Consider the following 26,690-nt stretch of genomic DNA (forward strand, 5'->3'; position numbering starts at 1 on the left):
GGTATGTGCTTCAAGGAAACCCAAACACTATGTGACATTTATTTATATACAATAGTTTCATAATATTTTCATTGAAAATCTCAATCCTATTTTTGCATATATTTTTTCACAAGTCATTCTTAATTTTCCATACTTGAGTCCAACATCTACCAACAACATAATTTAGGTTAAGTTACTCATTATCCCATTAACACTATTGATAAACCCATATAATGATGCCAAAAATTTTGAAATATTAAAATCGACGTCCTCAACCAACAAACTTAGATCAATGAGTAGCTTGTTATTTGATTCATGCGTTTTCTCCTTCTTGAACATCTTCGTAGCAACCATGTTCTTCTTTAGTATATTTTTCATATGATCAAAAAATTTCCCCTGGTTTAGATCTTCATCACCATTCAACCTAAGAATTAATTAATGGGGTATTAGAACATTCACGTGATTATGAAGAATACATCCAAAAATCATGAATTAAAAAGCCATTAATAGGTAATCAAGAAACATGAATATAGAATTTACCTTTAGTATTTACTTCACATTAATCAGAGTCTTGTTTCAATTCCTGCATAAAGTACATAAATATAAAGTTGAAAATATAGGTTGTGGGTTCTAACAATAACAAAAAAACTTACATGAAATTTCCAAAAGTAATTTAAGAATTATTAAAACAAGAAAGATCTAGTTTACCTCTTGTTTGATCTTTATAAGAGAGTTGATGTCTTCCCCTACATAAAACGAGCTGAATTTTGTTTCAATTTCTTTTAGCTGTGGAGTAGCGGAATTTCCCTTGGTGAAAGTGGTTATTGCTGGGCATTGATTGATTTTCAAAGTATCTAATAATGGGAATGAAAAATCCTCCTTCCCCAAGCTAAACCCCTTAAGACATGGAAGGTATTGTAATTTTAAGGACTTTAGACGAGGTAACACAAGTATCTCCTTATTCGTCTTGTCATCTGATTCTTCTTCTGATTCTACAGCAATGACCTCCTCCATCTGACTGCAGTCCCTTATACGTAGCTCTTGGAGTTGCAATAGACTACCAACCATGGAACTAGTAAATACATGTTCTAACCTCTCACATGCATAAACATGGACTGTTGTTAGGTTTGGAAACTCAAATTCTGTCCCCAAGCTAAACCCCTCAAGACTTTGAAGTTGGTCTAATATCAAGGACTTTAGACGAGGTAACACAAGTATCTCCTTCTTCGTCTTGCCATCAGATTCTTTCTCTTTGTCTTCTTCTACAGAAACATCTGCATCCTGAACAATCACGACCTCTATCTGACTGCAGTTCCATATGCGTAGCTCTTGGAGTTGCAATAGACTACCAACCATGGAACTAGTAAATACATGTTCTAACCTTTTACATTTATAGATATCAACTCTTGTTAGGTTTGGAAACTCAAATGCTGTCCACTGATTGCTCTTCCATATATACCTCAGAGTATATAGATGTTGTAACTTCATTTCTCTGAGGTTTGGAAGATTAACAAGAGTAGTAGTAGTAGTAGTTTGTGGCGATCCATCAAAACCACTTCCACTACTACTATTTGTATTCGTATTCGTATTTCTCCCTGCTGCTTCCAATCCAGTTTCAAATACCTCCTCTACATTATTACAGTTGTATGCAAGAATCTTTTCCAGCTTTTGCAGTTGCAGCAACCCACTGGATGGAATAATCTTTTTAACATCATGATTACCTTTCACATCTAATTCGATCAAGTTATGAAAAGACCAAGGTATTGCTTCTGAAGTAGCAGGGCACAAGACTGCAGCTTGTAAACTCAGTAATGGGGTCTGCAGGTCCAATAAAGAAAACGACAGAGGCATATATATGTCAAACAAAAACATTTGAAATGGTGTATGTATGTTGTACTAAATTTAATGAAATACAAGAGATTTATAATTGTTAATCACAATGCATGGTACTTATAACTCCAACTAGAAGTATCCAATTAATGGGTTACTATTTTTGATCTCATAAAGTAGGTTATTTTTTAGCTTTTTCCCTTGTTGAAAATGGAAAAGTTTGATTCAAGTGACAACATGCTATGAAAATAACAATCAAAAGAAGTAACAGATGAGCCAATAACTCACTTAGAACCATGAAGAACAACAATCAAATGGAGTAACAGGGAAAGATTTCATGGAAAATCAAAAGATTAAAAGGGTTTCTAGTTGTTTGAGAGGTTAGACTCTCCTAGGCTAAGGAAATTGATAAAGAAACAAGCAAATTAAGAATAATCATGCTCTTCCAGGTACTAAAATGCCTGTAATAACAACTTTTGACAGAAAATACCTAAAATACCCTTTCCCATTTTATGTGAACTTTAACGGAATGGGGGTCTAGCACAACATGAACTTCTACTGAATCTAGTGTTATGTATTTTACTTGACATGATCACTTTCTTAATTAGATGATACCAATTAAAGAAATATATACCTGATGAAAGTTAAGGCCAGATTCTCCAACAATATGTTTGCCTAATTCTGTGTGTATATACTTGAGTTGGGGAGCCATTGACCCACCAGCTGCAAACACCAGCATTTGAGGGCAATTATCGATCTTAACATAATCCAATGAAGGCCACCGGAACTCGTTCTTCCCCAAGAAGAAACCCTCCAGCTCTGGTAGATTGATTAGTTTAATGGACTTGAGATGAGGAAAGACCACAACCTTCTTAGAAGATGATGATGATGATGCATCTTCTTCTTCCTTCTTCACAATCACTTTCACTCCGTAGCAAAAACTTATCCTTATCTCTTCTAGCTGTCTTAGGCTTTCAAGTGCAGATAATGTGAATATATGTTTCAAACCCCCACAATCTCTGATTTTCAATATCTTTAGATTGGGAAGCATAATAATATTGTTATTTACTCTTGGAATTCCTTCATCACCTGCACCACTCTTGTTGTTGCATTGAGTTTCAAATACCTCCTTCATCCCTTTGCAATCACTTACTGTCAGCACTTGAAGCTTTTGCATTTGTCCTGCTGCATAACATGGAATCACACTTGACAATACATCACACTTATATATCTCTATCTCTCTAGCGTATTGGCATAAGCTCCAAGAAACACCACCTGCTTCAGACAACTGCAGTGCAACAACAGATGGAAAATTAATGTAAAATTAAACTATAATTACAGCTTTGGAATAATTAGGAAAGTTAATTCAAAATCTATTTTTTTTTTATTATACTAAATGACACGAGTGCTCTCCACATCAAAAATGTAGTTTTTTTTTTTTTTTTTTTTTTTTTAATTTTTTTTTTAAAATTAATGTCAGAATTTATTTAAGAGACAATAAAAGACATACCACTTTACAACCTAAAATATAGGAATGCAAACTCAATGAAATCAAGAAAGCATATGTTTCACAGTACTGCAAGCTTAGAAAAATTAGTTTTGAATAGTATTATAATTTGTTGAATATTATCCTACAATACCTGTCTGTCGCCCGATGGCCCCTAATATCTAAACTAAGTTACATTCAACTAAATACTTACTGCCATTTGTTTTGTTTCTTACCGTTTAGATTAGAGCACATATCTTGGTTTTATTTATGGGGTTAACAAGTTATGTGTTATAACATATATAAATGACCCTCAATTTTTAATGACTAACATTTTGTCATAAGAGCTGTAACTATTAAATTGGTCATAACGTGATAATTAAATGATATTTCATAATGTGATGAATTGGTCATAATATGATAATGACCTATCCATTGCTGGAGAACATCAGTAGCAAAATTGTCACAAGATGATTTTAGTACATGTATGATCTGCATCTTTGTGGTTTGTAATGGTTAGCTTATTTACTTTGTGAAATTTATATTTAAAACTTAGAAACTTTCCTGGGAACTGCTGGAACCAGTACGTACCATTGCTCACCCCTAGTTTTTGTTGAAAAATAAATTTGATTGTTTAATGAATATATATATATATATATATATATATATATATATATATATATATATATATATATATATATATATATATATATATATATATAATGTGTCATGACATTTATCCTTTAGGTAACTATTATCTTAGTATAGTATGTATAAAATGCATTATTATGCATTTTAAGACTTGAAAATATAACTGGTTGGAATTACAACTATAAAAGGAAATATTATCCAAAATAAACACTATTATGAAAATGGAAAAATAATCTCAGATGCTTGGTTACATAAACAATAGAGGATTTCACATAGAATGGAAAACCTAATTAGATGTGTGTGCATTTTCTAATTAGAAAACATAAAAAACAAAACTTATAAGTAAATGATATGAATTATGATAAATAACAGATACAAGGTAATACATGTTAACAAAGAAATTAAATAAATACTTGAATATGTACAAACATACCTGAAATTGATCGGTAGTTGTAGTGGTATTGTTGAAAGATAATTCATTGTTCCCATCCTTGGCCTTGGCACCACCTCCACCAATACACTTCAGATTGTCCAGGCTAGATAGATAGAGAGAATCAAGTTGAGGGAACAAAGTGGTGGTTGCGTGGGTAGATGTAGTCATTTCTTCATCCTCATCATCTCTGTTTGAAACAACTTCTTCAATACCATCACACCCACTTATCTTGACATTCTTTAGGTTGGAAAGAAGTTCTGCCATGAGAGGTGAAAACAAGTACTTAATGCTTCTGCAGCTGAACATGTGTATGGTTGTGAGGTTGTGGAATGGGGATTCTGATTGTTGTTTTGGAAGAGTGAAGAATTTATTCCAGTTGCTGCACTTCCATACATGACTCATGTTGTCCATAGAAACTAGATGCAATTCCTGGAGGTTGGGAAGTATAACAGGCTGTTGTTGGTTATGGTGAGTTGATACCAAATCTCTACTTGTTCGACTCTCTATCTCAAACACCACCTCCACTCCTTCATAACTCCACAATCTAAGCCTACGGAGGTTATGAAAAGAGTGTATGAGAGAGGATGGAAATACGACATCATTAAAAATATTAGTATTAGTGACTTCTTGTAATGTCTCTTCCTGAATATAACTCTGCACACATATATCCCAACAAGAAATGTAATTAGTAATGTGAGTACTGAATTGTTTTAATGATTTATAATTCCACATCCATTCACATTTCTATCTTATAATTTTGGATTTGAAGAAGATTATTTTGATTTTATATAATTTTTCCAAGGAACATTTACCAATTTAAAATAGTTGGATCTATCACCTTCACATAAATTATAAAAAGATACTATGGGCTCCTATGCAAAAATAAAAGACAGGTTAATTAAGATGTGGAGGGTATTTTGAAAACAAGAGTGCTGCATATGAAGTTGAATTAGAGAAAATGGTTGACAAGACGGTGGAGTGATGGTTGGTGATGTGCCTTTATAATTAAAAGTTATTTATAAAATTAATAAAATAATAGAAAAGAAAAAGTAGGATATGATAGTCATTAGTTCAAAGGTCTTTTGGTAACAACAAATAGGACCACACGTGATGCATTTTGGAATCACAAAAAGAACTCGTATCAAGTTTTTAAAACTTGGATTAAAACTGCATGAAAGTGAAAACCACATGGACCAAAACTATAATTTTGGTTTAAAATTTATAAATATAAGGTAAATTAGTAAGTATTAAGACATAAGAATATGCCTTGTTAAATTCAATGACCTACTCCATTATACAACCTTGTACTATGGGCATTTTTTGTAATTAATATCCTCCGTAGAAAAATGTTAATCACAAAATATTTATAGTTCGATGAAAACAATGCCATGAAGATCATTACACCAATGCAATATCATTGGTTTTTTAATTATACCACATCATTTTTGCATTTGCAATATCAAAACATGCACACATGTGTGCACATACTCTTGTCGTAAATATATATATATTTTTTTCATTACATTTAAAAGGAAATTTATTTGCTAACGGTTTTAAACTTGTTTTAACTTTTCTTGTTATTATTGTTATTTTGTTATAAGATATATTTTATATATTGTTTCTTCTGTCTATTGTCTTTAATCCCTTTATGGTGTTTCTTTGTGTATTTTTATTACTTTTACTTTCCCTTTTTTTAAATCATAATATTTTTAGATTATAAGACTTAACCATCATAATCATTTTGAATCATAATTTACAATATTATTTTTTTAAAAACTTGCAAACTTGTAAAATAGTATAAAAAACTTTTATATAAAAAACCTTTAAAAGAATTTTAAATTTATATTATTTATAAAAACTTATATTTTTTTTAAAGTGACATTTGAACAACAATAATTTTTAAAAGTTCTTTTTGTGAACTCACTAAAATTGCAAAATGTATAACTTTACTTTGAATTTGGAGATAAAAAAGTTTTTTGTTTACATTTTATAAAAACTAATATTTTTAAGCTGAAGTGTGAACACTTAAACATTTTTTAAAATTGTTTTTTTCTTTTTGCAAACTTAGTAGTATAAAGAATAGATTTAGATTTTTCGGATATTTTGATATTTTTTAGAGAATTTCTATAAATGAAAAGTATTTTGAATTCTTTTTTCATGATTATGCTCATTTATTAGAGAATAAAGTTCTAATAACTTTATTTTTATTTATTTATTTTTTTTTACTTTTTTTATAAATAAAGATAAGATATTTCCAAAAAGGAAGTGAGAGGAAAAGAAATATAAAACATCAGCCAACCAACCAAATACTGATAAATGGCAACGAGAGTAAGGAGAGAAGGGAGGCAACTAATCAAATACTAATAAATGGCAATGATAGTAAGGAGAGAAGGAAATCGCGTTTATTATCTGACTAGTTGTGAAACCCGTATATTATACGGGATAATTAAAACATAATGTTAAACATGAGCGATTAAATGAAAAGTTTATTTGAATTTGAAATATGAAATTAGTGACAATTATGAAAAAAAACATGCAAAAAATAAATTTATTAAAAATAATGTGTTTAATTGTTAGACCCGTGTACTAAACGATTTATTATAATAAAATGTTAAATACAAATGTTTAAAGTGTAAATTTATTTGAAATTGAAATTAAATTGAAATTTGAAATTTGAAATTTGAAATTAATAGTTATTATAGTAGGTTTAGTTTATGGAAACTAAATTAATGATATAGTGGAAATGAATAATGAAGTAATTGACAAGTGGAAAATAAATATATTTCAAAATCATGACAAAATGACATGTGGCCAAATAAATAAGAGAATGACAAGTGGCAATAACATTTTCATTTATTAGGGTAGATTTTTTGATTTTTTTTTCTCTATATTTCCCTTTCAAACATTCACACTTCACTACAAATTCTTTAAATCTCGCAAATAATTACCAATTATATTATCTCATGACATTTTGAGGATAAGTTAAGTTAAATTTTGGCCTCTAATATTTTCAATCCTATGGTCGGGATTTGTACTCATGTTGCTTACCGTTTTTAAGTTCTAAATCAATCATATATATATATATATATATATATATATATATATATATATATATATATATATATATATATATATATATATATATATATATAGAGAGAGAGAGAGAGAGAGGTTCAGGTTAATTTGAGATCATTCTAATTTTGTGAGACCGTGAGACCAAAATAATTTTAAAATACAAAAAAAAAAATTAATATTATTTTCGGAACTTGAATTAACTAAAATAAATAAATAAATAAATAATAAAAAAATCCTGTTTTTTTTTTTTTTAAATACGTGAAATATTCTAATAGAATATTACACTGACATATTCTAAAAAATAATTTTAAAATGCAAAATAAATAGAAAAATCTAAAAATTCTTTTTTTAAATATTATTTTCGGAACTTGAATTAATTTAAAAAAATAAAAAAAATCTCTTTTTTTTAAAATACGTGAAATATTGTAATAGAATATTATACTGTACATATTCTAAAAAATAATTTTAAAATGTAATAAAAATGAAAAAATCAAAAAATTCTTTTTTTAAATATTATTTTTGGAACTTGAATTAACTAAAAAATAATAAAAAAAATGCATCTCACGGTCTCACAAAATTAGGTCGTCTCACATGAACCTAACCCTATATATATATATATATATATATATATATATATATATATATATATATATATATATATATATATATATAGTAGTGTTAGATTTTACAAAGTTTTTTGTAGTAGAAACGAATGCCTCTAGGGTGGATGGATTGGGCATCGTGCTAACATAAGATAATCATCTTATCGTTTTTTATAGACAAGTATTATTAGGGGTGTAAAATAGACTCAAGTGTGTGTGTGTGTGTGTGTGTGTGTGTGTGTGTGTGTGTGTGTGTATATATATATATATATATATATATATATATATATATATATATATGAGAAGGAACTAATCGTTATTGTGTTATCAGTTAAAAAATAAGACAACTATTTGACGGGTCATCAGTTCCTTTTTCGCACCAAGCAATAGAGCCTCAAGTATTTGATGGAGCAACGAAAGGTGGGACTGGAGTACCAAAAATGGATGTACAAATTATTGAGATTTGATTTCAAAATCCAATATCAGCCCAGGATAATGAATCAAATTGTAGATGCTCTGTCCTATGAATTCACTACCAATTCAGAACTATGCACCGTTATGTCATCATGGTTAATACTAATTGAACAGTTGCAAAAGGAAATAGAAGTGTATCCCTTCATTCAATCGGGTGTTGTACAAAGGAAGGATGGTAATCCCTAAAACTCCACCTTGACCCTATTGAACGTACAACACCTCAAAGCATTAGAAGACCTGGTCCACTTTTATTATTTTATGTTTTTCTTTATTCTCTGTTAAGTTATTTCCTTAGTCAAAACTGTTTAGAAGTTATTTTCAGTTTCCTAGCTTGTTGATCCACGTTCCTTGTAGTGTCTATAAGGCGTGTGATAATTTCCTTTTGTATTCAAGTCTTTAGAGAATAATACACATCAGTTGTGTGTAACCAAAACTTCCTCTGTATTTTGCTTTGCCTAATCTGCTGTGTGTAAGTGTGTGTGTGTCTAATAGGCCCAAGGTTAACAATCTGGTATCAGAGCTTCCAGGTTCATGGCGGAATTACAGGAGGCCGGTGGTGTCAAGAAACTTAATCATCACAATTACAACACATGGTCTACTTGCATAATGTCCTACATGCAAGGTCAAGATCTGTGGGAAGTTGTGAAGGGATCAGAGACGAAACAACCTGAGGCTGAAGACAACAATGGTGTTCTACGTAAGTGGAAGATCAAGGCAGGAAAAGCTCTATTTGTGTTGAAGACAACAGTAGAAGAGGAAGTTCTAGAGCACATAAAGGACGCTGCAACACCGAATGAAGCCTGGGAAACTTTGCTTAGTTTGTTCTCTAAGAAGAACAACACAAAACTCCAAATGCTTGAGAATGATCTTTTGTCTGTATCACAAAAGGATTTATCAATTTCTCAATATTTTCATAAGGTGAAAACTACGTGCAGGGAAATTAGAGAATTAGATCCTGAAGCTCCGATTGGTGAATCTCGAATGAAAAGAATCATCATTCATGGCTTAAAACCTGAATTCAGGAGTTTTGTGGCAGCGATCCAAGGGTGGCCGACTCAACCGTCCTTAGTAGAGTTTGAAAACTTGTTGACTGCTCAAGAAACCCTAGCCAAGCAGTTAGGGGGAGGTGTTGAGAAGACCACAGAAGAAGCATTGTATGCTGATAGAAGTCGAAACAAGTATAAGGGAGGTTCAAATCCAAATGTCAAACGTAATGAAGATAAGAATAAAGGGTCTGAATCTAGAAGCAAGAATTGTGATCATGATAAAAGAGATAAGCATAAGGGGCGTTATCACAACAAACGATCTTCTTTCAAGTGCTATAATTGTGGAGAGAAGGGTCATATAGCCAGAAACTGTCCTGCAAGGTCTAATGAAGAAGGGAATGTAGCGGCTACTCAAGAAGAAGATGCATGGGATGTAGAAGCTCTAGTAGCCCACGTAGATGAGGCCAAAGCATACACAGCAACTACTGAAGGTGAACAAAATAAAATGGATGAATGGATCGTTGACTCGGGATGTTCTAATCACGTGACAGGAGAAAAGAAAAGATTACAAGATCCAATCAAATATGAAGGGAGTAGAGTGGTGGTCATTGATGATAATTCTAAGCTTCCTATAGCTCATATTGGGGATGTAGTCTTCTCACCTGAAGACAGCAAGAAGGAGTTAATGTTACCAGGAGTGTATCATGTACCAGGAATGAAAAAGAATCTACTTTCTGTTGCACAACTCGCCTCTGCAGGTCATTATGTTGTCTTTGGACCCAATGATGTTAAGGTATATGACAAATTTGAAACTAAGTCTATACCTGTGTTGAATGGACATCGATCCGAATCCATTTATGTTATGTCAGCTGAAACTGCCTATGTAGAAAAGACCAAGAAGAACCAAACTTCAGATTTGTGGCATATGCGACTAAGTCATGTAAGTTATGACAAACTAGATTTGATGATGAAGAAGAAGTTAGTTGCTGGATTGCCACAGTTAGAAGTAAGCAAAGAAATTGTTTGTGCCGGGTGCCAATATGGTAAAGCTCATCAACAACCATTTGAGAAGTCTAACTTTCAAGCAAAGCAGCCTTTGGAACTCATACATTCAGATGTTTTTGGACCAGTAAAGCAGCCATCCAACAAAGGTTTGAAGTACATGGTAACATTTATTGATGATTACTATAGATATGTTTGGGTGTATTTTATGAAAGAAAAGTCATAGGTGTTCCATAAATTCAAAGATTTCAAGGGAGATGCAGAAAGAGACTTGAAACATAGCATTATGTGCTTACGATCTGATAATGGTGGCGAATATCTCGCATCTGATTTTGCTGATTATTTAAAGAAGCACAAAATCAAACGCTAACTGACTTGTGCAAATACACCCCAACAAAATGGGGTGTCCGAAAGAAAAAAATAGGCACCTAGGTGAAGTTTCTAGAAGCATGATGCATGATAAAAACATACCCGGTCGTTTTTGGGCTGAGGCCATGCAAACCGCTGCATATGTAATTAACAGAATTCCTCAGCAGGGTCTAAAGTATGTGTCACCATATGAAAGATTATGGAACAAAAAGCCTAATGTAAGTTACTTCTGTGTGTTTGGTTGTGTATGTTATGTGTTTGTTCCTAACCACCTACGCAGCAAAATGGAGAAGAAAGTTGTTCGTTGTATTTTCATAGGCTATGACAAAGAAAGAAAGGGATGGCGTTGCTGTGAGCCAGAAACTGGAAGGTGCTATGTGTCACGAAATGTTGTTTTTGATGAAAGGTCATCATGGTGGTCAGTCAACCATGAGACTCTACCAGATACTGATGTACTCAAGGGAGAACTTGAATCATCTAATATTAATTTAATATTAGGTGATGTTCAAACTGTGATAGTAGATGAAGAACCACCAACAACTAGGCAACAACCATGGCAAAGTGGAGTTTTTCAATCCACAAATGCAGATGAACAAGCAATGGAACCCTCAAGCTTGCGTAGGTCTACTCGTTTAAAAAGACCCAATCCAAAGTATGCAAATGCAGCAATCGTTGAAGATGAAACAGTTGAGCCTGAAATTTTTGAACAAGCAAGCGTTATGGAAGGATGGATCTTAGCTATGAATCAAGAATACGATGCACTCATGAGAAACCAAACATGGGAGTTAACCCCAAAACCTAGTGATGTGAAACCTATTTCATGTAAGTGGGTGTACAAAGTGAAACGAAAGGCTGATGGATCAGTAGAGCAACTGAAAGCAGGGTTGATAGCACGAGGTTTCTCACAGGAATATGGGTTGGATTATGAAGATACCTTCAGTCCAGTGGCTAAGCTAACCACTATGCGAGTTATATTGGCTTTGGCAACAAGCAAGAAGTGGAACTTGTGGCAAATGGATGTCAACAACGCATTTCTTTATGGGGAGTTAGATCGAGTTATATACATGGATCAACCGTTAGGTTTTGTAAGTGGTACAAATCCTAATCATGTATGTAAGCTCAAGAAAGCACTTTATGGTTTAAAACAGTCGCCTAGAGCATGGTTTGGAAAAATAGCTGAATTTCTTGAGTACAATGGCTTTGTTATAACCTCAGCTGATGCAAGTTTGTTTGTGAAAAGGAAGAACAACAAGATGGCAGTTGTGCTAGTGTATGTGGATGATCTTATCATCACAGGTGATCACACTGAGATGATTTCACAACTGAAAGAGAATCTTTGTATCCGTTTTCATATGAAGGATCTGGGCAAACTAAGTCACTTTCTTGGTCTGGAGTTGAGTTATGAAAGCACTTGCATTGTTCTACATCAAAAGAAGTACTCCTTTGATTTACTCAAGAAATTTGGAATGTTGAACTGTAAACCCACTATGACTCCAATAGATACAAATGTCAAGTTGAGCTTGGATGTTGGAAGAGAGCTGGAAGATCCAACAATGTACAGGAAGATAGTTGGTAGTTTAATCTACTCAACCTTAACCAGGCCAGATTTAGCTTTTACTGTGGGTGTTCTCAGCCGTTTTTTGCAGAAACCAAGAAAGCCTCATCTGCAGGCTGCTCGAAGGGTGTTGAGATATATCAAATATACAATGAGTTATGGTGTCATGTTCAAGAAAGATACAAGCTGCAGATTACAAGGTTATTGTGATGCTGATTATGCAGGATATGTTGATACTCGAAGGTCCACTACCGGATACGTTTTCATGTTGGGATCCAATCCTATATCTTGGGTTAGTAAAAGACAACCAACCGTGTCACTTTCAACCACTGAAGCGGAATACCGTGCTGCAACCATGGTAGCTCAGGAATGTGTTTGGTTGGTGCAATTGTTGGAGAATCTTAATCAAGAAGTTGATTACAGTATACCACTGTATTGTGACAATCTCTCATCAATTAAGCTTGCTGAAAATCCCACATTTCATACAAGGACCAAACATATTGAAATTCACTATCATTTTATTCGAGAAAAGGTGCTTCAAGAAGAACTGGATTTGAGGTATGTTAGAACCACAGAACAGCTTGCAGATTGTCTCACTAAGGGTCATCCTGGAGCTAGATTTATTGAACTATGTGATGAGATTGGAATGGTGGAAGCAGGTGTTGAGGGGGAGTATTGAACGTACAACACCTCAAAGCATTAGAAGACCTGGTCCACTTTTATTATTTTATGTTTTTCTTTATTCTCTGTTTAGTTATTTCCTTAGTCAAAACTGTTTAGAAGTTATTTTCAGTTTCCTAGCTTGTTGATCCACGTTCCTTGTAGTGTCTATAAGGTGTGTGATAATTTCCTTTTGTATTCAAGTCTTCAGAGAATAATACACATCAGTTGTGTGTAACCAAAACTTCCTCTGTATTTTGCTTTGCCTAATCTGCTGTGTGCAAGTGTGTGTGTGTGTGTGTCTAATAGGCCCAATGTTAACAGACCCCACTCATTTTTAAGGACTTTCATGATTTAGTATGTGGAAGAATGGTTTTAGGTGGGTATACGCAAGGACATCTAGAAATATGTATAAGACCACAATGTTTGTCAAACCCTAGAAGCCTTTTTTTTGGAACGGGAACTTCCCTAACGAAACGAAGTTTAATTTTCGCACACCGACTAATCCTTTGCTGCAAACTTGAGGTTATGCCTTATACACCGGAGTCATTGTAAAAGAATCTCCATAGCCACATGGGTTGAATAGTACCAAGATTTGAACATGTACCAATAGGTTATCCACCATATCCTTCATATACTTTATCAAGTCACCACAACCCAAATGGTTAACCCAAAAGGCTTTAAGTTCACACATAATTAGTCTCCTTCAACCCTTATCAATTTTGGCACAAGTATGAGCCGAGATCTCCATGGACTTCATTGAAGGATTTCCTTAATCTCAAGGTTTCGATACTATTCTTATGGTGGTCAACCATCTTACGAAATATGGCCACTTCTTAACAGTCAAACACTCGTTCACAACCATTCAAATTGCAACCAAATTTATGAAAGAAGTTGTGCATCTCCATGGGTTTCCTTCATCTATAGTTTCTGATAGAGATAAGGTATTTACAAGCTTGTTTTGATGTGAATTGTTTTGAGTCCAACGTACAAGCATGCAACATAGTAGAGCCTGCCATCCACAAATGGATGGGCAGGCAAAAAATGTCAACAAGGTCGGGGAAATGTACATTTGTTGCTTTATTCAAGGAAGCCTAATAACTTGGTCCAAATGATTGTCTTGGTCAAAAATTTTGCACAACACGACCTTTCATACAACCACTAAGTATACTCCATTTAATGCCTTACATGGAAGAGACCCACCGCGTGTTCATCAGCTTCAACAGGATTAGACGGGGGTATTATCTCTAGAAGACCCGTTGCTGGAATCAGATGCCATATTAGATGAATATAAGGGCCATTTACTTTATGCTCAGTAGAAAAGTGAAGACAGATGTTAATAAGAAGCAGAACTAAGTGAACTTTTCAAAAGGGGATTGGTTGTACTTGAAACTACAACCGTATAGGCAACGACCAATAACCATTTCAAAAATTAGTTGCTCGTTTTTACTAGTTTTTTTTATCACTCAAAGGATATGTGATGGGGATTATAAGTTACAAATTACTAGACACAACTAATATTATGCATGTATCGTAGTTACGAAAGGCCATGGGTAACCAAGTGATAGCTCCTTTATTACCCGATCAGTTCACTGTAGAGTTCCAACTAAAATTGGAGTTGGAGAATATATTGGGGGTGAGTAATATGACGGTATCTACAGAGAATTGAGGTTTTGAGTAAATGGAAGGGCATTCTCGACTTTAACTCCACCTGGGAAGATTTGGATAACATTCATAGTACTTTTCCAGAATTTGACCTTGAGGACAAGGTTGTGGCAGGGTAATTTCATGAACCCACTAATACAATTTATTATGTACAAAAGAAGAAAGAACAAGACACGACCATTAGAATATAGGACCATAGCAGACCATCTGAATATGCCAAACAAATTTGAATAACATTCATGGTACTTTTCTAGAATTTGACATCGAAGACAAGGCCAATCTTTGGGGTGAGGTAATGCCATGCACCCTTTACTACAATTTATTACGTACAAAAGAAAAAAATAACAAAACAAGGCCATTAGTAGATGGGACCACACCGGCCATTAGTAGATGGGACCACGAGTATTTTAGGAATTAATCATAAGTTGTTATTGTTGTCGGGGTATTTTAGGTAGTGGGATGTATGTATGAGGAATTTCGTAATTTGATCGATATGTCTTATTAGACTACTCGGAGTGGGCAACGCCCCACTCCTGTTATTACGCCTCATAACACGTGACAACGTCAGTGAACACCGCCCCACCCTCCCGTTATTACATGTTAAGGGCTTTCACGTTACTTCCCGTTACCACCATCACATATGGTAATGGCGTTTTTTTGTTTTCTTGCCTTGTAACTCGTGTGGGCGTTGCCCACACCCACCCCTCTTAGATACCCTTATCTTCTCTAATTGCTAACTTTCTATCATTGTCTTTACATTTCAATCAAGAAAGCTTTTGAATCCATTGGTGGTGTGTGAGGTTTCTCTGTTATCACTTTAAATCTATAACATCAACAAATTAAAACTAGTTGGACTTTTCACCTTCAGATAATTTATTAAAAGATGTTATAGGCCCCTATGCAACAAGAAAATATATTTTAATTAAGATGTGGACTATTTTCAAACAAGAGATGAAGTTGACTATAAATTGTGTTAATAAGTAACGGTTGTCAATTAAAGGGTTAAGTTTACTAAGGCGGTGTTTCTTTTTCAGCAAAAGCTCTTCTTGACCTCTTATGTCTACGCCGCGTAAACAACACGCAGTCATTTGGTTTCGCAGACTGTTTGTTTTTTAGAAGATCGCAGACCTAAAAAGGTCTGTGTTTCCTCTTCTTGATGCAGATATGGACCTATGTCTTCTAATATCTTCTAGTCTTTTTCTTACCTCTTCCACAATCTTAATTTGACTTTATATATATATATATATATATATATATATATATATATATATATATATATATATATATATATATATATATATATATTGGTAATTATTGGTGTCGTTTTCTATTTTTTATACTTTTGTCCTCCAACTTTCTTTTTATTTATTTATTTTCTACTTTATTTATTGTTTTTTGTATCATAATTATGTACTAACCTAAATGTTTATGTATATGATTATGTACATGTTTTTCGATTCACGTAATATATTTATCCAACTAATTATGACATAGTTTTATAGATATTTTCATTTTTGAGCACATTTACATCTAGTAGGTAAATTTGGTAACTTTTTTTTTATATTATTTAGGATTGAAACAATATCATCGATCAATTAGTTCATATATATAATATCAAAAATCTTAATGAAGCTTTATTTTTCGGTTATCATAATTTACACAACATTAATAACTAAGTTCATTTAATTTTTTGATTATTGAATCCTAACATAGTTTCAGGCCTTTGAATCATCACGTCGATTTTGTATCGGTTTTAGTTTATTATTTAAAAAACCGGTATATCTAAATCTCAATTTATTTTAACAAGATGCAGACATTAAAAAACAAACAAACAGTTTTCTTCTTGCTAACCGCAGACATTTGATCCACCTCTTCTACTGTAGAGGTTTGCAAATGTGGTCTGCAGACTACAGATATTTTGTCCCCAAAAAAACAAACAACAACTAACTTTATCTTCCCATCCAAGTCCCCTAACTATTTCAATACAATCTTTTTGACCGATTAAAATACAATAGAATAAACATCAGTCCCTATGCTTTTAAGTTATTGCCATTTTTGACCGGTTAAGAATAAGCTAGCATTGGTACCCCTTATTATTTTTTTTTTTAAAGAAGAGGATGAATGGTTTCAATATTGGGCTTCACAACCAAAAAACAATAGATATAGATTAACTGCAAAAATGCTCTCTATGATTAGCCTTTAAAAAAGTGGTTCTTGTTCCTAAAATTAAAAAAATTAAAAAAAAAAAAACATCCTTATGACAAGGTTTCATTGTGGTTTTGGTTTGTAAGGCTTTCATCATTAAAAGAGAACCATTAAATATATATAAAATAATCATTTTACCCCTTGCATGTTTTATATAAATCAAAATGGGCTCACCATAAACCATCCCACCACCCCACGGTCAAACATAATCTCAGATACCCCAAGCGATCTCAAATCTCACACCTTTTCCACCGTACATCCCATGGAACCGATTGTATCCACCAACAATCCTCTCACCGCCTTCCTTTTCTTATCCCCACAAGAAATGAGAAGAAAAAAACAACTGGAACAAGTACGAGCAAGACATCAAAAAAAAAAAAATCAAGATAAGTTTGTGTCTTTGAAATCTGCTATCCCTTCCATCTTCATCTACCAGATCCAAGACCCACCTAGATCAATTTTTCAAGCTAATCTCTCTATAATCTCAATTATGTTGGTTAAGCTTTAAGGCGAATCGATTCCAAACTTAAGTTACTGGTAATATTTGGTCCAAGTCATGTTTAGAAAAATATTGTTCGTACTAAATGTCAAGTTTTTTTTATTTTAAGTTATTTCGGGTTGTGGGATTTTTCTAGTTGATACTTTTAATTGATAATTTATTAAGTTTGTTATTTTTTACTAAAAAGTAATTAGTGACATTTAATTTGATTTATCAACTAAAGTTAGGTGATGAAAAATTAGTCAAATTTATACATGATCTCTAATGAAAAAAACACTTTTTGTAGTCATTATATAAATTAAAAAAAGTTGGTCATTCTCATACATGACTTATATTGCTTACATTAAGTCAAGAAATGGTTTGTCCTTTTTTTATTCAAGAGTAAATTACATGAATGGTCCTTATGGTTTATAGGTAATCTGCATGTTTGATTCTTAACTTATTTTCTTAACTCGGTAGGTTCCTACTGTTTGTTTTTGTTACGCGTTTGATCTCTATCTTACCTAAAAAGACTATTTTATCCTTGATTTTTTAATTTATTTAAATAAACACACCCCTAACCCCACCTCTTCACCTTACCTTACCTATCCTACCATTTTTTTCTATTTAAATAATAGCCTTTTTAGATAAGACATGGAGCAAACGTGTAACAAAAACAAATAGTAGGGACCAAGCGTGTAACAAAAACAAACAATGTGGACCTTCCGAGTTAAAAAAAAAAATAGTTAGGGACTAAGAACACAAATTATCCCAAACCATAAGGACCATTCGTGTAATATACTATTTATTCAAAAAGCGGGAGCTTAATCATTAATTAAGTAAGAGAGTGAAATTGAAATCTGTACCTGCTCGTGCTCTCGGCTACTCTCTTCTGATTCATTATTTCCCTTGTTTTCTCCAGAGTAATGTATAGAGGTCTCTAGAAGTGCCCTCAGATCAAAATTGGTGGTGATAGGTGTGAATACATTTCTAAACCTCTTACATCTTTCAATCTTTATGCTTTCAACAGCTTGAAAGCCATGGATGAGGGGATGCGAGTTATCTGCACCTTTTATCCTCCACACCTCTCTTAGCTTCCCTAATTCCCTTACTTCAATTCTTCTCAAGTTGGTGTTGTTGTCTTCTTGCCCAATTGCACCATCACAATCCAAGTCGATGTTGAATAACGATTCAATGGAACCACAATTCTTGACTTCAAGCTCTTCAAGATGATGCAACAGAGACATGGGATTGTACGGAAATAGATTCACAAGTTTATCACAATTTCTCACTTTAATCTCTCTCAACTTAACTTCCTCACTCCTACTAAATTTGCAAGGCCATATCTCCTTCAAATTCCACATACTACCAACATGCAATTTCTCTAACTTAGGAATCAGAACCTGCAAGATAATCATTTAGTAATAGTCCCATCCAACAATAACACCCCATACTAGCCCTGTCGAAAATACCCGATACCCGAATTACCCGGTCGATTTTTTCGGGTATCGGGTAAATCGGGTCGGGTAAATCGGGTATCGGGTAAATTTTTCCGGGTAATCGGGTTACCCGATTTTTTTTCGGGTCGGGTAAAGGGTACATTTTTTGGATTTCGGGTATACCCGAATTACCCAAATTATTTTAAAATTTCATTTTTTATAGAGCTTGTACTATATAGCAGGTATTTGATCACGCTTAAACTAATATCATTATTATAAAACATAAATATATTTATTATGACAATACGACACTAACAATATTAAAAGTAATTTTTATATATCATCACGTTCTTTAAAACTTAACTGTTTTCTATATTATAGTGTTTATTACAACTAACAAACTCATTATCTTGACGAAACTTTAGAACATGGCAAAACTTATGACTACATTTATCTTAAATATTTTAAACTTTTAAATTAAGATCTTTAGGTATTTGTTTTTTTAATATCTTATTAGATTAGATTAAATCGTTACAAAAATACTTGATATCTCATGTATTATTGAGTAGAAAATGTCAATGTTCAAAGCTTGAGTAACTTCGTTTATGTATCATTTGTTTATATAAACAAGACTAATAAGGCACGACGTATTTATTTCATTAAATTTATTTTTGGGTGAAATTCAAAAAAAAAACTCATATATTTCGGGTAATACCCGAATTACCCAAACCCGACCCGATACCCGAATTACCCAAACCCGAATTAAGTTTGGGTAGGGTAACGGGTAATTTTTCTAACATGAAAAACCCGAATTACCCGACCCGAATTACCCGAAACCCGAAAAAATTACCCGTTCAACACCCCTACCCCATACAATCAAATTACTATATATTTTGAAAATTTTAACTGAAAAGATCTTTTGAAATGTATTAGCATTATATATATATATATATATATATATATATATATATATATATATATATATATATATATATATATATATATATATACCTCTTCCTTCAACAAACTGGATGCTTCGAACTTTTTCACGGGATATATGCTTGTGAAGCCTGGAATGCCGTCAAGTTTCAACTCCATGAGTTGTGGTAGCTCAATTATGTTGAAATTATCGCACAAACACGATAGCTTTGGTAGTCTACACAAAGATAAAAAGTTCAGCTTGGGGAATGTAATCGTCTCTTCTTCACTACCCCCGGTACGTATGAGTTCTTCCATATTATCACATTTGTAAACTTCAAGATGCTCAAGCTTTGACAAAGTGTTTGTAACACCATATGTGAATAGGTGTTTCAACTCCACACACTCTGAAACGACAAGGACTCTTAAATTGTAGAACGAAGAGGATTGAAGAGGTTGTGAGGATGACTTAACCTCAAGATCATTCATATCTCCCACACTTAAACATAACACCTCTGTTTTCTTAAACAACTTATTCATTTGAGATTCCAATAATTCACCTTTGTTAATAACCAACTTCAATGTGTTTTCATACGAGTGCCTGCTCTTTATGGAATCTCCATATAAATAGCACCCCACTGAGATCCGAAATCGTTGTAGCTTCTCAAATGACATATTCTTCGGATGAACATTGTTTCTAAAGAACTCGAGTTCTAATGCATAAAGATCTTTTGAAAGCTCTGCCATCTCATTGTAGTTATCATCTGTGAGGCTAATCGCCTTTCGATCTCGCTCAACCCCTGTCATATAGAGCTCCTCCAGTTTGACCAACTTTTTTAAGACACCATTATCTATACGAAGTCCATAACAATTCGTCAAATCCAGCAGCCTTAGCTTCTTCAAATTTCCGATTGTGGAAGGCAACCGGTCGATGGCAGAATCAGCAGAGCTAAGCACTTCTAGATTCGACAGATTTCCAATACAAGAGCAATCAAACATCACTAACGAGCATTTATGGAGATGAAACACGCGAAGGTTGACAGAACATTGAGGTGACGAGGGAAGCAATGGATACTTCATTTTATCATATGATATAACCTTGAGCTTTCCCATTCCTTCATAAAAGTCTTGAGGAAACCTCAAGAACTTATCTCCATGCATGAGTTTCAAAATCGTTAGGTTTGGAAATCTAAGGTCTTCGGGAAATTCAGACATACTCTTGCATGTTAGTGAAAGTCTTTTACAAGAGTCATATGTATCATCTGCATGACATTCTAGTGTATTACCATGGTTGACAATTGAAGCATGCTCCACTTCAGAATACATACCCAAAACAAAAGAACGGACCAAATCGTGCATCTTGATGCATCTAATATCATCACTTTCAAGCAACAAATTTGTATGGATGAGCCGCTCAATGGAGGTGTTGAGCCTGGTCCTTGCTTCTCTTATGGTATACACTTTTTTAAATAATTTCAATCCCCATCCATACCTTACCAACTCCTCAGTAGGAATATTGAAATCTTCTGGAAACAATCCACAGAGCAAAAAAGCGGATTTAGTCTCCTCATCTTGGAGATTGTCATAACTCGTTTTAAAAACTTTAGATGCAACATTGTCAACGTCATGGTACTCTAAACGAGACAGTGCATCCTTCCATGCATCCTTGCTTTTATCTCTTAAAGTACATGCCATGGTTTTGATGGCAATGGGTAGACCGCAACACTTCCTTACAATATCTTCTCCTATCTTATGGAGTTCATGATCAGATGTTTCTACAAACTGCCAAAATAATCTTTGTGCTTCGGAATCTATTAAAAGTCCCACGTGGAGAATCGAATTACCTTCAACCCCCATCATAGTGCAAACATGTCTGTTTCGTGATGTTAACAGGACCTTGAAGTCGACACCTTGATTTGGCAAAGGACTTAAACCAATATCTCCGAGATCAACAGTCTGCCATACATCATCCAATATTATGAGGAACTTATTCTTACCTCCATCTGATTTGGCCTTGAACCCTCGACGAAGCGTATCAGCTCTTACCGACTTATTTTTTTCGTTGAGCTCTACACTGAGGTAATATGCAATAACTTCCTGAATGGAAATAGAGTCTATCTTTTCCCCTATCACCACCTCAATAATAAAGTTAAACATTTTATTTTCTTCGGCAACCTTCTTCAGCATTTGCATCATTGTTGTCTTCCCTACTCCGCCCATCCCACATAAGGCTATCATGTGGGATTTGTGGTTCGGGTCGAGTGCTTTAAGTGCTTTTGTAAAAGTCACCTCTCTTGATTGGAACTCATTGTGTTCGGATGACGTTGTCGAGGTGGATGGCTTCATGGAATCAACCATTCCTGGAGGAATGGGGTGATCTGCCCAGTTGATCTCTCTGTATTGTCTCATGAGACTGTCGATCTCCTCATTTATCTCAAAGGCATTCCTCCCTGCCCTGTATCTAATCTTTATATTAAAACAGCTGCCAGTGTCACGAGAAACATTTTCAACTTTTGCATTAATCTTTTCTACATCACCCAACCAACCCCCGACTTGGATAGGAACCTCAAGATTGTTACTAATGTTTTGCCTCATTTTCTCCTCAACACCGTCTTTTACGACATTTAATTCTTTCATTTTGATAACCATCTCCCTCATATATATTGTGCATAAAATGAGGTAGCGTAGGTATCTATTAATGGGAACCATGAGGATCGGAACAACCTGTCTCATGATTTCATTAGCAGCTTCCATTTTTGGATATTCTTTTGATAGCACCTGCATAGTAGCCAACAATTGATCAGAGACATTTCAATGGAAATTAATAACGGATGAGGAATTGAATGTACCCTAGATTCATTAATTGCATTGTGTAAGGACCAATGATCAGAATTTTCTATCTCCTAATCCAAACTAAACTTAAAGATAAAGTTTTAAGAATTTTAATGACCATGATAGTAATAGAAATCAACAAAAATCTTGCTAGAAGTTAATGATATTTCTTATTCAAAAAAAAAATCAACAAAATGGTTTTTGATTGATTAATTATAAGAATATCAAAATATGATGATTTTAAAGATGGTGATATAGCAATTACATGCATCATTGATTCATTTCATTGAGCAAGGTTGGAACGGACGAATGATGTAATGTGTAGAAAACTACATTTAGGTGTTGTTTGTTTTTTCGAAGCGAAAATTCATGAAGTCTGCAAACCACCTCTGCAATCCTCTGTAGCAGAAGAGGTGGAACAAACGGCTGCAGCCTATAATAAGAAGCATGTTTGTTTTTTAACATCTGCAAACTGCTGCAGTAAACTAAAATTTAAATAAACTAATTTTATAAAATAAAAATAGTTCTCAACACTGAAATTTAATAATTCTAGTCTTAAAACATTGAAATAATAATAATAAGAACATGTAAAAAACAAAAATATAAAACTTTTTTCAAAAAAATCTTAAAAAAATGTAAAAGAAGCTAATAGTTTTATTCTAGAAAAAAAAACTAATTTTAAAAAACATTAAAAAAAAATAATAAAAAAAAATTAAGAAAGTATTGCAAACGTTGTCTACAAAGTTCATAAAAAATTACACACGTTAAAAAAGATATAATTGAAATTGAAAATATTATTTAATAAAACGGTAAAAAAAAATTAAAAAAAAGAAAACAAGTTAAAAAAAATCATGGAAATTATAAGAATAAATTGTACCATATCCGTAAATAAAAATTTAAGAAAATCAAAGTTTTAAAAAAAAAAAAAGTTATACAAAAATTCTTAAAAAAACACTTAGAAAAAATGAAAGCCGAATAGGTTAGAAGAGGCAAGTGAAGTGTTGTGCCACGCAGCACACGCGCAAAGGTTTTTGTAGTCTGAAGTCTTCCAAAAAACAAACTGCTACGAGAGGGAAAGTGTTGTGCGTGTGCTGCGCCACGCAGCAATAAGTGGTTTGAAGAGGTTTTTATAGAAAGACAAATAGCATCTTAGTAAATCAAAATATGAATTTTAGAGTAACTTATCTTTGTGCCAACATTAAAGAAATTTTATATCATTATTCTTAATGTTGTGGAACATCAAGAAGGAAAAAAAATTAGGAAGAAATTGTAAAGAAGTACTGAACAACAACCAAAAATTAGTTTTCTTCATGTACCATTAATGAGAGTTCAAAGAGATTGAAAACAAAAACTGGAACCTAAAACCTTACTGTATGTCACCTAGAAAATTTTAATCTTTGCACTATTGGCAAATTTGGTCCCCTAACTTATTATTTAATGTCATATTCTTCAATTTTACACTTATAATTAAGTCTTGATAATTCTATTATTATAAATCCTCGTGATTTGCAACCACATCTAAGTGTTTGTGAATAGATCGAACCTTTTGCCAAGAAACATGTAATTAAAAAGAATTAATCAAGATGAAATTGAGAAAAAATTGGAATAATTTTTTCATGACTTTCCTCTATAAATTTGTTAATGTTTTCCTCACTCGTTTTTTACAACTCATTTTTACTTAAAAAAAAGAGTTAATATAAATGATATAATTTTTAATTTGGTTATTAAAGTTTAATAATCATTAAAAATGACATTTCTTAAACGGTCATATAAGATAATATACTAATAATATTAGACATAATTGATCATCACCTTTTCATTGAATTAGAACAAAAAAATAATAAACTTTTTTCATATTACTTTAAAATAAAGTTTTTTATTTTGTATTATCCAACTCTTCTCTTAATAATTATAAAATCACGGATAAAATTAAAAACTTTGAAGAAGTTGATTGATATTATTTGTATTTAAGATCTATCTCCTCATTTGGGAAATAAGTTTTATTACACACACTTATTTAAAATACTATGAATAATACAAAAAAAAAAAAAAAAAAAAAAAAAAAAAAAAAAAAAGAGTGATAGTCTGGATGGGATTATCATTGTTTTTATTTGGAATACTGGAGTAAGGTTAGCATAAATAGTTTACTTATGTGATTTGTATAAAGATTTCATATCATAATGTAATGTAAATCTAAGGGTAAATAATGATATTACAAAAAGAATAAATTACACCAATGGTCCTTATGGTTTAGGATAATTTGCACGTTTGATGCTTAACTTTTTTTTTTTTTTTTTTATATTTTTTTATTCAGAACATCCCTCAAATTTTCTTTTGTTACATCTTTGGTTACTACCAGACGTAAAAAGACTATTTTATCCTTAGTCATTTTTTTTTTGATTTTCTATTATTTATTTATCATTTTTTTTTTGGGGGTTTTGGTTTTGAGGTTTGATTTTGAGGTTTATCAAGGTATGGGTTTAGATTTGATGCTAAAGCTTGTACTGGTTTTGATCTTGAGTTTATGAATGTATGATTTCAAAATGATACCTACACTGTAGGATTTCAATTTTCGGGTTGTGCATAGGTTTCTAACGTCGGTCTCCGGTGGAACCCTAAACCTCTACATATGAAAATTAGAGTAATAGTTGAGCAAAGGTGTTAGGTCATATTTTGTTGGTTTGGGCTAGACATTTATCTGTATAGGTCTTGATAATGTTTATTCATGTATGTATGGGTGTTTAAGGTTAGGGTGGTGTTTGCGGCAGTGAACTCATTTACCATTGGTGGTTCCCTATAAATAGTATCAATCTTGTCAGACATAGTGTGGTGTATGTGTGTGTATCTAGTGTACCTGACGTTTGCGGCTAAATAGAAACGTGTGCATTTTGGATCATTTTTGCTTCTACTCCTTGTTCTCATTGATTATAGCTTATTCTTGTGTTTGATCACTAGGTGGTTCTAGATTTGGGGACTTACAAAAGGTTTCCGGCATTGATCTCCGGTGGAACCTTAAACAACTACAGACGGAAACGATGGGTGCATTTTTTTCGTCGCCAAAAGGTTAGGTTTTTTTGTTGTGTTTAGAGAAGAGAGAGGGAGGGGGAGATGGAGAGTTTAGAAGGGGTGGGGTCGATTGAACTGTAATGAAGGTAAATGGTATAGGGTGGGGAGCTTTATTATTTGTAAATTTTATAAATAATTAATAATAATAAATTAATTAAAAAGGAAATGAACAAGAGCATAATAGTCTTTTTAGGTTAGGGACTAAACGCGCAATAAAAACATGTAACAGGGACCATTCGTGTAATTTACTAAAAAACAAGCAGATTATGGTGTATAAATTGACATTAAACCTTCTTTTGGAAGATTTTTATACAGAAAGGAATGTTTGTGCAGAATGGAGAAACAGATTTCATACAATAATCTGGCCATAAATAAAGAACTCAAAAGCTAGGATACTTTAGAAATGACTGCTTTAAATTTATATGTTGATTTTCGGGTACGGATATGTCCATCCACAATTTCTTTAGTCAAGTCAAATTGTATTAGCTTTGGCCCTTAGACTATGATGTAATTGGTAAAAATAGTCGGTCTCATAATCTAAAATGAAATTGAAGATAGGAACTTGTGCCGATTTTAAACGTGATAATCAATTTTGTCTTGATTTAGTTTGGCAGTAAAAGCTTGAAAATCTTTAAAAAAAAAAAAAACTATTGAGTTTGTTAGTCTTTATAACTAATTAGCATGGCCAGTTTGTTATTAGCTTGAATTTTTCAAATTAACAGATCAATTGATTCCAAATTAAAACAATTTTGTAGTAATTTTAACATTCTCTCTCATCATCATTTACTACCAATATTATATCTGGGTTGGCTTCCTATTCTTACCCAATACCAAAATCATGCAATATCTTATGAATCATCAAGTGCGAAAGTCAGGTTCAATTTGAAAAACATGCATAAAAAACAATGGACTGTATAGAAAATGCTTGTAAATTAATACAGTACCTGGACCTTTTTTTTGTTCTTTCAATCTTCTTCTCTGAAAC

The 26,690-nt window shown here is 32.8% G+C and overlaps 1 protein-coding gene across 1 annotated transcript; it reads right to left on the reverse strand.

The window, feature by feature from the left end:
- Nucleotides 1-91: 91 nt before the first annotated feature.
- On the reverse strand, nt 92-26,690 carry LOC145030632 (uncharacterized). The gene is made up of 8 exons (XM_078979011.1): nt 26,650-26,690; nt 19,901-22,585; nt 18,317-18,853; nt 4,380-5,033; nt 2,444-3,097; nt 688-1,797; nt 520-562; nt 92-403 (listed from the first exon to the last, which is right to left on the reverse strand). Exons 2-7 carry the CDS (start codon nt 22,559-22,561, stop codon nt 539-541), a joined length of 5,640 nt encoding a protein of 1,879 aa, XP_078835137.1. The 5' UTR covers nt 22,562-22,585; nt 26,650-26,690; the 3' UTR covers nt 92-403; nt 520-538.

This window comes from Lactuca saligna, chromosome 2 (assembly GCF_052625555.1).
Source record: "Lactuca saligna cultivar CGN05327 chromosome 2, ASM5262555v1, whole genome shotgun sequence".
In the NCBI taxonomy this organism is placed as follows: domain Eukaryota; kingdom Viridiplantae; phylum Streptophyta; class Magnoliopsida; order Asterales; family Asteraceae; genus Lactuca; species Lactuca saligna.

Excerpts from the sequence above, each read along its gene's own strand:
- LOC145030632 (XM_078979011.1), bottom strand. The coding sequence starts at position 22,561 with ATGGAAGCTGCTAATGAAATCATGAGACAGGTTGTTCCGATCCTCATG. Across the intron at positions 3,098-4,379 it reads CAACTACCGATCAATTTCAG|TTGTCTGAAGCAGGTGGTGT; the intron begins GTATGTTTGTAC and ends GTTGCACTGCAG. Across the intron at positions 563-687 it reads TTATAAAGATCAAACAAGAG|GAATTGAAACAAGACTCTGA; the intron begins GTAAACTAGATC and ends TACTTTATGCAG.